We start from the raw sequence: 13,897 nt of genomic DNA on the forward strand, positions 1-13,897 counted from the left end.
AACAGATGACGTATATTTATTTTTTGTTCATGGAATGGAAGCAAAATGTCATATTTAACCGACCTAGCATCAAATCTATGCACTCAAGATTGCAAAGCAAAACAAGTAAAAGAAGGTTGCATAAAAAAAAAAATTAATCCTGACCTAAGTTGTTTGTGGATTCAGTGGTTGCAGAACTCACGTGGTACCTCGATTTCTTACTCACCATCACATGTGATACCTCACTTCCCCCAACCCCTTCCAAGTCACCCTTCTACTTTTGGAAGGCTGAGTCATAAAACACTAACTTTTAAGGTTCAATTGACCTTTGGATCCCCTTCCTCCATCTTTTCCGAATTATTTTGATGGTTACATTTGCATTTGAAACCTCTTCGTGTTTCTCAAGTCTTGCTCAACATTAACACACACGTGGAGGAGTTTCGAGTTAACTAATGCCTTGGGCATTTGTCAGCTTTATTATTACCTTGCTTTGCATTTGTCTTAACTCGACAGTATTCCTTGAGGGTTAACAACAGCATCAAGTCCAAAACTATATAACTTAGGGGCTCGTAGTTTTTCTGTCCTTTTGATGGAAGAATGAGGTTCATGGAAGAGTGAAATTAGAGTATGGTGTTAGGGTATCGCACTGACGGCAGGGTAACAAGTTAAGAGGTGAGAGAGAGAGAGTGCTTTGTCCAATATTGCAGCAAGTCTGGAGATATTTTGGTGTACTGTATGTTATTATTGGCTAATAGTTTTGTCTCGAGTTAAAATTAAAGCTTTAACGAAAAACAAATGGCTGTGTGAGACCGGTTGTTGACATAGAGGACGCCGATTCAACCCTCCGAGAATACCAACTGCCACCGCCAAACAACACTCCCACGGTGACAGGTTAGGCAGACGATAAGATTGGCGCGTCACGCGGTCACGTGATGGACCGAATGAGTCTTCCGGGAGCTCCTGTTGTTCGCCGAGTTGAGAACGTCTCGCTGCTTTCGGGCTCTATGTTCATTTTCTCTGGAGTGTTGCGCGATGCGTGAGAACGTCGAGGAAACGATAAGGGTTGAGTTTGGAAGACGAAGTGTGGATTATTCGTTCGTGCGAGCAATTGGGTGTAAACAATGACAACAGACAAATTACTTGACTTTCACCGTTTTGTTTTTTTTGAAAAAGGTCGCATTCATAAAACGTTCCAGATACTTTAAATTGAGGTCATTGATACACTTCGTCGAAGATGCTCAATCATGGGAATAAAGTTTCCTTTATGCCTTGCATGTCTCTCGTCTGACTCTGGCAGACAACTATTAACAGATGGTTCATGTTAAATTAATAAATCGGAACCACGGTCTTGCTTTTGGAACCATGGTCATGGTCGGGAACCATTAAGCGGTGTCGAAAGCACATGCTTTTCAAAAGCCAGGTGAATATTTTGCACTTCGTCCTCTGTTAATGCCGAAAGGCCTGGATTATAATCCATCATCCTGGGTTTTGAGAACATGGAGGCTCAAGAGCGGTTCAACAAATGTTGCCGTCACACTGACCTGGTGCAAACACCCGAAGGTACCACAAATCGAGGAATGGGTCACGCGTTCATCCCGCAGTTCTGACCGAGAAGGAGGGTGGGATGAGATGTTGCGGTCAAAAAAAACTGAGATGTTTTTAACAAGTCTCCGAGGGATTTCTCCTGCTCAAAGGGTGGAGTGAAAATCTCAAAGGGCTTCGCGAATAGCCATGCGGCACACCACAGCATCCAGCAATCCACCCAGCCGCTCCTCTTCTTCAGTAACTTTGTAAAACTGCAAGCAACAGGAAGTGAAAATTACTCTTGGCATATATCCAACAAGTAGGAGCTTTTCTCATAAATTCTGGCACTACAGTACCATGATACCTAATCCAGAAATAAATATATAAATAAATAACAGGAAGCCTCTCTTATTCTTTTACAGCCCACATTATTCCCACCTTGTGGGGTTGGCCAGGGGAAACGGTTCTGGCCCAAGCCTTCCACAAACCAGCTGCCCAGACCTGATGTCCAACTGAAGGTAGCAGGAATATGTCATTTGTTTAGGATGCAGGAAATAACGAGCCTATTCTTCCTGAAAGTACACCAACGAGCAGAGGGATGTTTCAGGGATATCAGCTAGCGGTGCTGCCAGACGAGTCCTCAAGCTTAAAGCCCATCCGAGGAATGACACGCACACATAGAATCGCCCTGCCTGTGAAACACCACGGTTTCAAAGCCTGCTGTTGGCTTAGCGGTCAGGGTGGCTGGTTTGGGATCTTCGGGTCCTGAGTTTGAGCCGCTGTCCGCTGTTAAATTAACATCAGGTGGGGCTGACTCAGCCTATCGTCCTTCCGAGGTCGGCAAAATAACTACCAGTATACTGGTAATCGGGGTGCTGCGTCAGCGCCTGAACCAATGATGCTACCCGCAGCTTTGTGCCGCTTACGAAGGAGGAGGAGGAATCAGGGTGACAGTGGGTCAAGATTCCAAAGCAGGCTAAACAGCGAAACAGAACTCTCATTTGATCAGAAGGCACACGTGATGGAAAAGTGCTCCAAACGATTTCCTCGATAGTCCCATCGGAGGAGCATCTGAGCGGCATCATGCTTCAAAGGAACGAGGATGTGAAAGCGGATGTTCTGAAATGGCTGTGTACCTGGAAGGGAAGATTTTATAACCTTGTGGTGGCAAGAAGACATTACCCACGGTGCTCGGATGAATGTGTATGCGTCGTTGGGGAACACCTTGGAGAATCGGCTCAGTTCCACTTCTTTCAGGTTAACCTTGCAACACCCTTGCACATCAATTCTTTATTATGACAACGGTTGGTTACTGCTTCCAGCCAAGAAAAGGTTTTGTCGTGTGCTACGGCATTGCACCTCTAATTACATCAAGGCACTGCTTAAATTGCACCCTTAATTACATCATATAAATGAAAATAACATAAACCAGCCTAATTTAACTGGCTGCAGGATGAAAGTTTCCCTGAAGCCGTGCTGGGAAGTGTTTGACACATTTGCCCGGTTTTCCAGTGTGTGAGCTGGCAAGAGTGAACAGTCATGAGAATAAAACCAACAATCATTGCGAGAAAGAACCAGGGCTTTGACCACTCGACCAAACGGTGAGCTCACGGACACAACGGGACTCGCAAACCGAGGTTAAACTTCTAGGGTCGCCAGAAACCTTTGAAATGATCGCTTTCAATAATATGAAGGCCACCGATGCAGGTTTCTTTAGAATTCTGAGCTTTAACAGGTAACCAGGGATTGGCAGGAGAGCTCAGAGATAGCATACCCATCTTTGAGCTGTCTATTTTGGATTTGAGGACCAGCCCGACTAAATAATGTCAGAGTGGAATTTTTTAACTGAAGGTGCTGCATCATTGAGTATGCTGTCTTTCGTAAGGAACGTTACATCAGTTGGCCCGTCCAATGGCATTCATGTGCGGATGTTACAGGTTCCAGGATACATTAAAAAAAAAAAAACAGAGATGGCCATCGTATGCTGGTACCAAGTGAAATTCCATACTCATGTCCTAACTGAGGACTGCTTTGGCAATACCCTGCAATGCGGTAGGGATCTGTGTGATGTACATTCATTCTCAGCAATCGAAACGTTCATGACGAATGAAAGGTACCTACCCTCCCACCCCAATGCGGTATTAACAGTTATCATGGACACCTGGAGGCAAATAAAACGCACGCTAACAAGCTTCACCTTTTTAATCTTGCAGACGTCTGTGAGCAGAGAGAGCTCTCCGATGGGCAATTGCCTGCCTTCAACACTCGCTGCCAGCTTGGCTCCAATCCCAGGATCGTCGGTGCCACCGTCGCACCCCTTCCCACCACCCAAGTCAACGGTAATCACCAACAGGCTTGTGTCATTGTCTGTGATTCCAAATCGGCGAAAGGATTCTGTGATCTGCAAGCCCATGCAAAAAATGTGCAATAACGTCAGACAAACTGCACCCTCGTCATCCTCAGTCGAATGATTATATCCAATTAAACATCGTGCTTATAACCTGCAGGGGAATCAAATTAGAGGAAAGCTCTTCAGTTACTTTCACCAGGTTGACAAAAACCTATAATTATGTCAACACACTCTTATTTAGTCTTTTAAACTCATCAGAATGATATGTACATACATACATACATACATACATACACACATACATACATACACACACACATACATACACACACACATACATACACACATACATACACACATACATACATACATACATACATACACACACACACACACATACATACATACACATATACATTTGGTCGCCAAAATAGGTGACCCTTATTGTCAGTAATTCTGTCTGTTTGTTTGGATGTTTGTTCGTTTGTCATCAGCATAATTGGTAGTAAACGTGGGCGGATTTTGACCAAACTCGGGTGGTTAGTACATCTTATGACCTCGTGCTTAGGAAATTGTGATGGTTGCTGGGGACGCTTTGGTTCCCTCGCAACAACGGAAAAACCTTAAAAATCGGTACCGTTCATGCGGAATCAATTCCGAAAGCCATTATCCCACGTGGGGCTATGAAATTTGGCGCGAATGATCTACAGGTGATGCTCTATCAAATATACTCCGGTTTTTGTGATATATGGAATACTTTACCCGCAGCGTCCCCTACAATTAGGGTATGTACGAAAATTGGCGAAAATTGAAGGCCCCCAAGCGACCAGGTGAGTGCATCGATACGAATGAAACTTTGCAGGTTCATGGTACTCAATGAGTACTACAACTTTGCCTCGGGACATATTGACCGATATAGCTTAGGTCAGGGGTCAAAGGTCAATTAGTGCAAAAATCGATAATGTGCGAGAGCTGGAGGTGCCTTCGCGCCAAACGCTATTCCTCCTCGGGTTATGGTCGGATGGTCATGAAAATTCACACTAATCGTCTGGAAAACATTGTGCACAAACGATCGAGCCGGATTTTCGATTTAGATCTTTGTTCACCCACAGCACCCCCTCGAACTTTGGGGATTTCGGATTCCAAACCGCATTTTCGGTACTTTTCATTCAAATGGATACCGAGTAGTTATCAGTAGATGGAACTGGATGAGATTTGATATGCATAATCTTAAGGAGATTCCCTATCCGCTATATGAGATCCATTTTGCTCTATATCTTATAGTTTCCATGCTCGGCGACCCATCACCGCCTACCGGCTTGTGTATATATATATATATATATATATGTCAGGACAGAATGGTATGTACCTATTAAGTACTATCCATCGAAAATAATGATCGTGGAACCGTTTTACTCTAGTATCACTCTCACAGAAAAACTATGAGGAGGTTAATCTAGCATGATCTTGAAGCAAAGTAATGTAATGACAGAAATCACATGACCAAAAGAGGTGCACAGTATCTATAAAACACGACAGAACCTCGTTTTTGTACAAAGCTTTGGCTGGCATCTGTGAGTATTCCAAACTGTGTCCCAAACATACGCTCTTTGAAGGAGATAGATTGTAGATTATTTCCGAGTACAGCCCATGGGTCTTCATCTTCTGGAGCCTGTGATTATGCACAGCCTTGTTCACAGCAGCGAGGACTTGAATTGGGTCCAGAATCTGAACAGGTAGGAAGCGAAGTGAGCAATTCATACAAACAATTTTGTATTTACAAGCACATGAGATGGTTCAAAAATTGTTCCACGTTTGAATACCTGACATCTCTGTAACGAGCCAGTGTGTAGTATTATTGTAGTTAATAATACAGTGAAGAGCAGATCTTAGAGATTGGTTCCATGTTGAGGTTGTTGGTACATCTCAGTGGATGAGTATAGATTTTCAAACGATATAAATTTGGCATCGGTGACGGATCAAGGATTGAACCGCCACACCATACGATACTGAAACTGGTGTTGTGGTTCTGTGAAGCCGACACTCCCCCAAGGCTGAGGCACATAACATATCACAGTCCCAAGGAAGTTATTACCTCCGTCGTCGTGGGGGAAGGAGGCTACATTTTCACCCCTTTCTGTCTGTTTGTTTGTGTACAAGATATCTCAAAAAGTTGTGGATGGATCCGGATGAAACTTGTGGACATGTTGTGTGTGTGTGACGAGGAATAATTGATTCGATTTTGGTGAAGATCCGAATGCGGATCTGAATACAAGAGTTATTCAGTTATTAAAGTGATTCTTCACCATTGAGAGATCTGGCCAAAAACGATACAGTGCTGTATAGCTTGATATTTCAAAAATGTCTTGGGCGCGATATGTTCTCGTGGATCAGGCATGACGTGGCGGAGGTACATGCGCTCTACCGAGTGCCCTTCTAGTTTCACTCGTATCCGTTTTAGATGGCCCTTCCCTCATATCTAGTGGGTATGTGGGACAGGATGCATTGCAAGAGCTTGTAAGGTAGGTCTTACATCCAATTCTCTATTCTTTTGTCGATTTTATTTTACTGTATTTCGAACACACAACCTCTCCTTCCTCACGTAAGCAGCTCATTAGCATATGCGCGCCATTTCCAAGTCAAACCTTGAGCCATTCTTCAATGACAACCTTCGCCGTACTCGCACCCCAATGCTGCAATATTCCTGCAACCACCGCAACGCTTTCCCAAAATTCCCCACATCAAACCACAACCCAAACTCACCTACAATCACCATCGGTGCCACAATCTTAACCACAAGTGCCTCCATCACGAACTCACCGCCACAACCGCTATGATGCCTCAATCATTTCGCCAGGGCCCACCACTACGACGCCACAACCTCCCTCATCCAAAACTCGCCTTCACTCACCGCTACAAATGCCACAATCACGACGTCTCAACCACCACGCCAAAGCTCACCGCTGCCAATGATGACCACCACCACGTTTCGGGATCGGCGGGAGTGAGGAGATGCGCTAATGGACAGGGACGCGCCATCAGGTGCCTCACTCCATGTTGAATCTCGGAGATCCATCGCATGGCCAAGTTTTGGGGTGAATGAGGGCCACTTCCGGTGCCAAATCTTCGCCTGGGTGGGGCCAGGGCTTGGGTGAGCATCTGTACGCCAATGGCGGTGCAAGGATATGTCCACGCCTGCTTGTTCCGCCTATAGGGCTCCGCCCTCGCAGGAGCATTATTAATGGACGAGCTCCACATGCTCGCTCTCTTCGTCTGGTCCCGCCTTAGTCTCCTCTGGCTCAGTTTGTACGTCACCGTTGGTTGTTGCACAGAGCGGAGCGAGCAGGGAGGAAGCTGGGCCAAGCTCATCGAGAGCCAGGCACCGGACGAAGTGCAGTTCTACACGAATTAATAATTACACAAACAGATTTCTCGACACTCACGATAAGTCTATTCTCCTTACACATTCTTTGCTTCATTTCCGACACCCCTCCCCCCCACCCTTACCTCCATCTTTACACCTTCCTCTCCACCTCATCTGCCAATAAGTTGCACCTCCTCACTCTTGCACCATCGACACCCCGTTTTCTTCCCTCCTCCCGCTCCTAAGCGACTGAGTTGCGTTGGTCCATCGACCGCTCCAGGTACAAAGAGGTTGCTTACACCTCGTACTTTTTCTCATCTTTCTTTACTTTCTACTTTCCTCAGGTGTGTGTCTGATGGTACCTGTCATGTTAGCATCATCAAGATTGTAGAAGTTTAGTATCAGTCTAAATCTGCCCCGTGTCCTCTCTTTTGTATATAACTATTTTCTTTTGCCGCACCCCACAAAATACCTTGCTTTCCCTGCTGTACATATTGCTTGTAATAAAAACTTTTCTCATTGTTCACATGCCTTTCCTCGCCCTCGCTAAATAAACCAGAAAAAAAACATGAAAAAAAAATGTAAAAACATAGAGGGATTAAATCTCAAAAAAAAACAACCAAACAAGGTCGGAATGACACCGCATGACAATGCCATAATACGACACCACAATCGTCTTATGGATTACCATCATGACAACTTTTGACATTTTACTTTTGGTGTGGGATTGTGATGGATAAAGAAGAACAATGAAAAAGAAGAACTAAGAAGAAGAATAACAATGAAAAATGACACCACATTACGTTGTCACAATACGATACAACAATCCTCTTATGGTTGAGAACGCGAGAGGTAACTATGATTAAAAAAAAAAATTAGGAAAGACAACTGAAGTTGCAAGAACTTTCTGAAATTGTATAGGAGCTTCTTAAACTTATGTTGAAATGAAATATAGGAGTTTCTCATACTTGACAATAGTCTCGATGCAGTGATGTAGGGATTCTAATGTGACGTCAACACTGTTAGCTACGCCGCTGGTGGCCCAAAGTGCGGCCCCTTACGCGCGGCCGATAATACACAAATGTGAAAACACCCCGTCATAATCAGCCATAAATGCAATCAAATTGACTTGACGAGTTCAAATGAGTGTTCCAATGCAAAGCGTAAAAGTTACGCAACTACATCAGTAGATGACAGGATGCAGACAATTCTGCTTGAAACCCAGAAACCGTAACCACAACAAACAGACAAATAAACAAACAAACAAAAAAGAGTTTGCGGACGCAGGGCCTAATAGCAGCCACGATGGAGTCTTCCAGGCGGTGGCGGATCTCACACTAATATCTTATCGGCAAAAGTGGCCCCCTTCTAAAAAATGGCGAAGATCACTGCTCCAAACCAACATCATCGCTGTCTTGTGTGAAACATTTTTTACACTGTAGTTTGTCATCCCGACATTGTTTTATTTTTTAATTTAAATAGCATACATTTTTTATTCACGTGTATATATATATATAGACATCGGTGCGTATCACCCATTGAGATATATATGTATATATACGTATAACTGGAGCGAACCTGCAGCATGCACTTCTGGGGCCAAGCAGCCGCCATGTTTGAATACCCTTGCCTCACTGGAATGTAAGAGGTACAGGAATCGCTGAGTGTGACAAGCGCTGGACTTCATCGGGTTCCGTTGACAGATTGATCCACATTTGTTTCCACATTTCCACCTTTGTTCGTTTTCCTTCGGAGCTTTGTAATATCACGACAGGTGAGTGACAAAACAATGTCATAATAACAATGTTCCAAATTCGTAATGTCATAACATGTCGTAACAATAACAATAACACATAACAATGAAATAGCACGCGTTCCTTACAGACAGGGTCCACAACAATGTTCCTTCCAGACAGAGTCCATAACAATGCTCCTTACAGACAGTCCATAACAATGCTCCTTACAAACAGGGTCCACAACAATGTTCCTTCCAGACAGAGTCCATAACAATGTTCCTTTTTTTTTTTTTGTACACCTTGGTCGAGGCTCGTATGAGAGCTAACACACAACTCACAGCAAGGAGGCATGAGACAAGAGGGGCGGGAGTGGAAGGGACAAAACAGTGGGGAACAGACACATTAGGTGAACTGTGGAAGGGAGAGGGATGGGATGGGGAACATGGCGAATAGAAGATGGACATTTCAGGTTCTTTCAGGAAGGAAAGCAGGAGAAATGAAGGAGGTGGGCTTGGGTGGATTATCGAGGGAAGAAAAGATCGAGGATTTGGATGGGGGAAGATAAGAGGTGGTGGTGAACAGCTGTTTTGAAAGCCTGGAGGGAAGAATGGGAAAGAATAGAGTGAGGAAGTTTATTCCAAAGGCGGGAAAAAAGAGGAATGAAAGGGTGAAGATGAGCAGTGATTCGTGATTTTGGTAGTTTTACCAGAAGGGGGTTGTTGGCGGACCTTGAGCGCCCTGTGGAAATGTGGTGGGGACAAATCGCAGAGAGAGCAGGGGGGGCAAGGCTGGAGAGGAGTCGGTAGAAGACAGAAAGACCACCGACCAACCTGCGGTGATTGAGTGAGAGGCCCAAAGACTCAGCTTCATTGCGGGAGATGCCGATGATCTTAAATGCCCTGGTTTCGACAGCGTGAAGCCGAAAAAGGTGGGAGGCAGGAGCACCAGCCCAGAGGGGAGAGCAGTACTCCATCAGGCTACGGACAAAAGCTTTGTAAGTGGTCAGGAGCTCAAGAGGGCCGAGGAAGGACTTAGCACGACGGAGGATTCCCAGTCGGCGACTGGCTTTTGAGGCAAGGTTGGAAATGTGACTTTCCCAGGAAAGGTCATAGCAGATAGTGAGACCTAGAAGCTTGAAAGAAAAGACTTCTTCCAGAGGATTGTTGAGAAAATGGATGGGGGGGGGTTTGTAAACGGTCCTTTCAAAGAGACATAGTGAGAGTGTAAGATTTGTCTGGATTGAAAGACATGTTCCACGTGTTGGACCAGTTTGTGATTTTATAGCAGATTTCCAAGCAGATGGCAGATGACCTTGGGCAAATGAGAGGGTGAATAGAACAGAGAGAGGGTGAGCAAGAGCAGAAGAGCAGGCTTTGAGGACACGTGGGCTGATGCCGTCTGGACCGGTTGCAGAATCTGACTCGAGGTTTGAAAGCAAGCTCTCCACCTTGTCAGGAGAAAAGGATACAGAGTCCAGGGACAGTTGGGTGCGACTGGGTAAAGTGGGTAGAGATAGTGATGGGTTTAGGACACAAGATTTAGCTGCAAACACCGAGTTTAGACATTCAGCTTTTTCACGTGTGGAATCAGCAGTGCGGCCATTTGAGGTAAGGGAGGGGATGGAGGGGGAACATACACCAGAAACAGATTTGATTAAACGCCACCAGGATTTTGAGGAGGGAGAGAGGTTTGAGAGTTCAGACTTGAGATGAGAAAGATGTTGTTTTCTGGCTCTCCTGAGGGTAGATACACACTTGTTCCGAGCTTTGTGGAAAGAACTGAGATTGCCCTCAGTTGGGTTTGCTTTCCATGAGGCAAAGGCAAGTTGTTTCAGGACAACTGCCTCTCCACAAGCTTCAGTAAACCAAGGGCGGGAGGAAGGGTAAGACAACTGAACACGAGAGGGGATAAATCTGTGCATTAGGGAGAGCAAGTTTCTTTGAAAGAATTCCCAGGATGAGTTGATGTTTGAGAAAGTAGTGATAGGAGACCAGTCTGTAAGTTTGATGGCTGCTCGGAGACCCTGCCAGTCGGCTTGAGTGAAATGCCAGACTCGACGGCGGTGAGGTGGTTCTCTGATAACAGCCAGAGAGATGTCCACTTTGACAAGGACGTGGTCAGAAGAACCGATTGGAGCGAAGGAAGAGAAGTAGATATTGTCAGGGAAATTTGTCAAAATCAGATCCAGAAGAGATGGAGTACCATTGGTTGAGATCCGGGTCGGGAAGTTGACCGATTGAGTCAGTCCCAATGAGTCGCAGAAAGCTTTTGCTGATGTCCCATGGCAGGTGAGAGAGGTACCCACACCTAGCCAACTGGCGTGATGACAATTGAAGTCGCCACATAAGAGGAAGAGAGAGAGTTTGGATGAGAAGATAGAAGATGGTCCATGTTTTCAGATAGTGAGGTGTAGATGGAGTCATCACTGTTAGGTGGACGGTACAGTACACATATAAACATGAGGTGGGAGTGGAGGGGAAGCCGAAGCCAGAGGTATTCCTGGGGGTGTGGGGGAGTGAGAGCAGTGCATGGAGAGTGAGGAATAGAGTCTTTGATGAAGAGAGCAACACCTCCACCAGGACGAGGCTCAGGTCTCTCATACCGTAAGAGGGAGTAGCCAGGGAGAGATACTTGGGAGTCAGACACGTCTTGGGAGAGGAAAGTTTCTGTTGGGCAGATAATGTCTGGTTTGTCAGTGGAAACCTGTATGGAAAGATCTGAAAGGTTTGAGCGAAGGCCCCGGATATTTGAGGTCCACACTTTTAATGAAGAGGTAGGGGAGGAGGCTTTGGGTGCAGGAGGTGGAGGGGGAGGGGGAGGGTAGGACGAGGGACGAGGGGGGCAGGTAAGGAGGGTTGCTGAAGGAGTGTGGGGTATTGCAGAATAGCGAGAGGAGGGGCCGAATGAGGAGAAAAGGCTCTGTGGTGCTGGGGGAGAGGGGGACTGTCCTTAAAGACAGAGTCCATAACAATGTTCCTTACAGACAGAGTCCACAACAATGTTCCTTACAGACAGAGTCCACAACAATGTTCCTTACAGACAGAGTCCACAACAATGTTCCTTACAGACAGAGTCCACAACAATGTTCCTTACAGACAGAGTCCACAACAATGTTCCTTACAGACAGAGTCCACAACAATGTTCCTTACAGACAGAGTCCACAACAATGTTCCTTACAGACAGAGTCCACAACAATGTTCCTTACAGACAGAGTCCACAACAATGTTCCTTACAGACAGAGTCCACAACAATGTTCCTTACAGACAGAGTCCATAACAATGTTCCTTAAAGACAGAGTCCATAACAATGTTCCTTACAGACAGAGTCCACAACAATGTTCCTTACAGACAGAGTCCACAACAATGTTCCTTACAGACAGAGTCCACAACAATGTTCCTTACAGACAGAGTCCACAACAATGTTCCTTACAGACAGAGTCCACAACAATGTTCCTTACAGACAGAGTCCATAACAATGTTCCTTAAAGACAGTCCATAACAATGTTCCTTACAGACAGAGTCCACAACAATGTTCCTTACAGACAGAGTCCACAACAATGTTCCTTACAGACAGAGTCCACAACAATGTTCCTTACAGACAGAGTCCACAACAATGTTCCTTACAGACAGAGTCCATAACAATGTTCCTTAAAGACAGTCCACAACAATGTTCCTTACAGACACAGTCCACAACAATGTTCCTTACAGACAGAGTCCATAACAATGTTCCTTACAGACACAGTCCATAACAATGTTACTTTCCAACAAGGGCCATAACAATGTTACTTTCCAACAAGGGCCATAACAATGTTACTTTCAAACAAGGGCCATAACAATGTTACTTTCAAACAAGGGCCATAACAATGTTACTTTCAAACAAGGGCCACAACAATGTTACTTTCCAACAAGGGCCATAACAATGTTACTTTCCAACAAGGGCCATAACAATGTTACTTTCAAACAAGGGCCACAACAATGTTACTTTCCAACAAGGGCCATAACAATGTTACTTTCAAACAAGGGCCATAACAATGTTACTTTCCAACAAGGGCCAAAACAATGATACTTTCCAACAAGGGCCATAACAATGTTACTTTCCAACAAGGGCCATAACAATGTTACTTTCAAACAAGGGCCATAACAATGTTACTTTCAAACAAGGGCCAAAACAATGTTACTTTCAAACAAGGGCCATAACAATGTTACTTTCAAACAAGGGCCACAACAATGTTACTTTCCAACAAGGGCCATAACAATGTTACTTTCAAACAAGGGCCACAACAATGTTACTTTCCAACAAGGGCCATAACAATGTTACTTTCAAACAAGGGCCATAACAATGTTACTTTCCAACAAGGGCCAAAACAATGATACTTTCCAACAAGGGCCATAACAATGTTACTTTCCAACAAGGGCCATAACAATGTTACTTTCAAATAAGGGCCACAACAATGTTACTTTCCAACAAGGGCCATAACAATGTTACTTTCAAACAAGGGCCATAACAATGTTACTTTCCAACAAGGGCCATAACAATGTTACTTTCATACAAGGGCCATAACAATGTTACTTTCAAACAAGGGCCATAACAATGTTACTTTCAAACAAGGGCCACAACAATGTTACTTTCCAACAAGGGCCATAACAATGTTACTTTCAAACAAGGGCCATAACAATGTTACTTTCAAACAAGGGCCATAACAATGTTACTTTCCAACAAGGGCCATAACAATGTTACTTTCAAACAAGGGCCAAAACAATGTTACTTTCCAACAAGGGCTATAACAATGTTACTTTCAAACAAGGGCCACAACAATGTTACTTTCCAACAAGGGCCATAACAATGTTACTTTCAAACAAGGGCCATAACAATGTTACTTTCCAACAAGGGCCAAAACAATGTTACTTTCCAACAAGGGCCATAACAATGTTACTTTCCAACAAG

The 13,897-nt window shown here is 44.6% G+C and overlaps 1 protein-coding gene across 3 annotated transcripts in view; it reads right to left on the reverse strand.

The window, feature by feature from the left end:
• Positions 1 to 13,897, reverse strand: part of TPRKB (TP53RK binding protein) — a 25,054-nt gene continuing 11,157 nt past the window's right edge. For all 3 annotated transcript variants that reach the window (XM_085870534.1, XM_085870533.1, XM_085870532.1), the window contains exons 3-5: positions 5,459 to 5,581; positions 3,701 to 3,904; positions 1 to 1,775 (exon numbers count right to left, since the gene is read on the reverse strand). In XM_085870534.1, the coding sequence (XP_085726660.1) occupies positions 1,689 to 1,775; positions 3,701 to 3,904; positions 5,459 to 5,581 (414 nt within the window). In that variant the 3' untranslated portion in view covers positions 1 to 1,688. The remainder of the gene's footprint in view (positions 1,776 to 3,700; positions 3,905 to 5,458; positions 5,582 to 13,897) is intronic.

The sequence above is a fragment of the Eptatretus burgeri genome, chromosome 2 (assembly GCF_056783735.1).
Source record: "Eptatretus burgeri isolate ZD-2024b chromosome 2, Ebu_testis_v1, whole genome shotgun sequence".
NCBI lineage: Eukaryota > Metazoa > Chordata > Myxini > Myxiniformes > Myxinidae > Eptatretus > Eptatretus burgeri.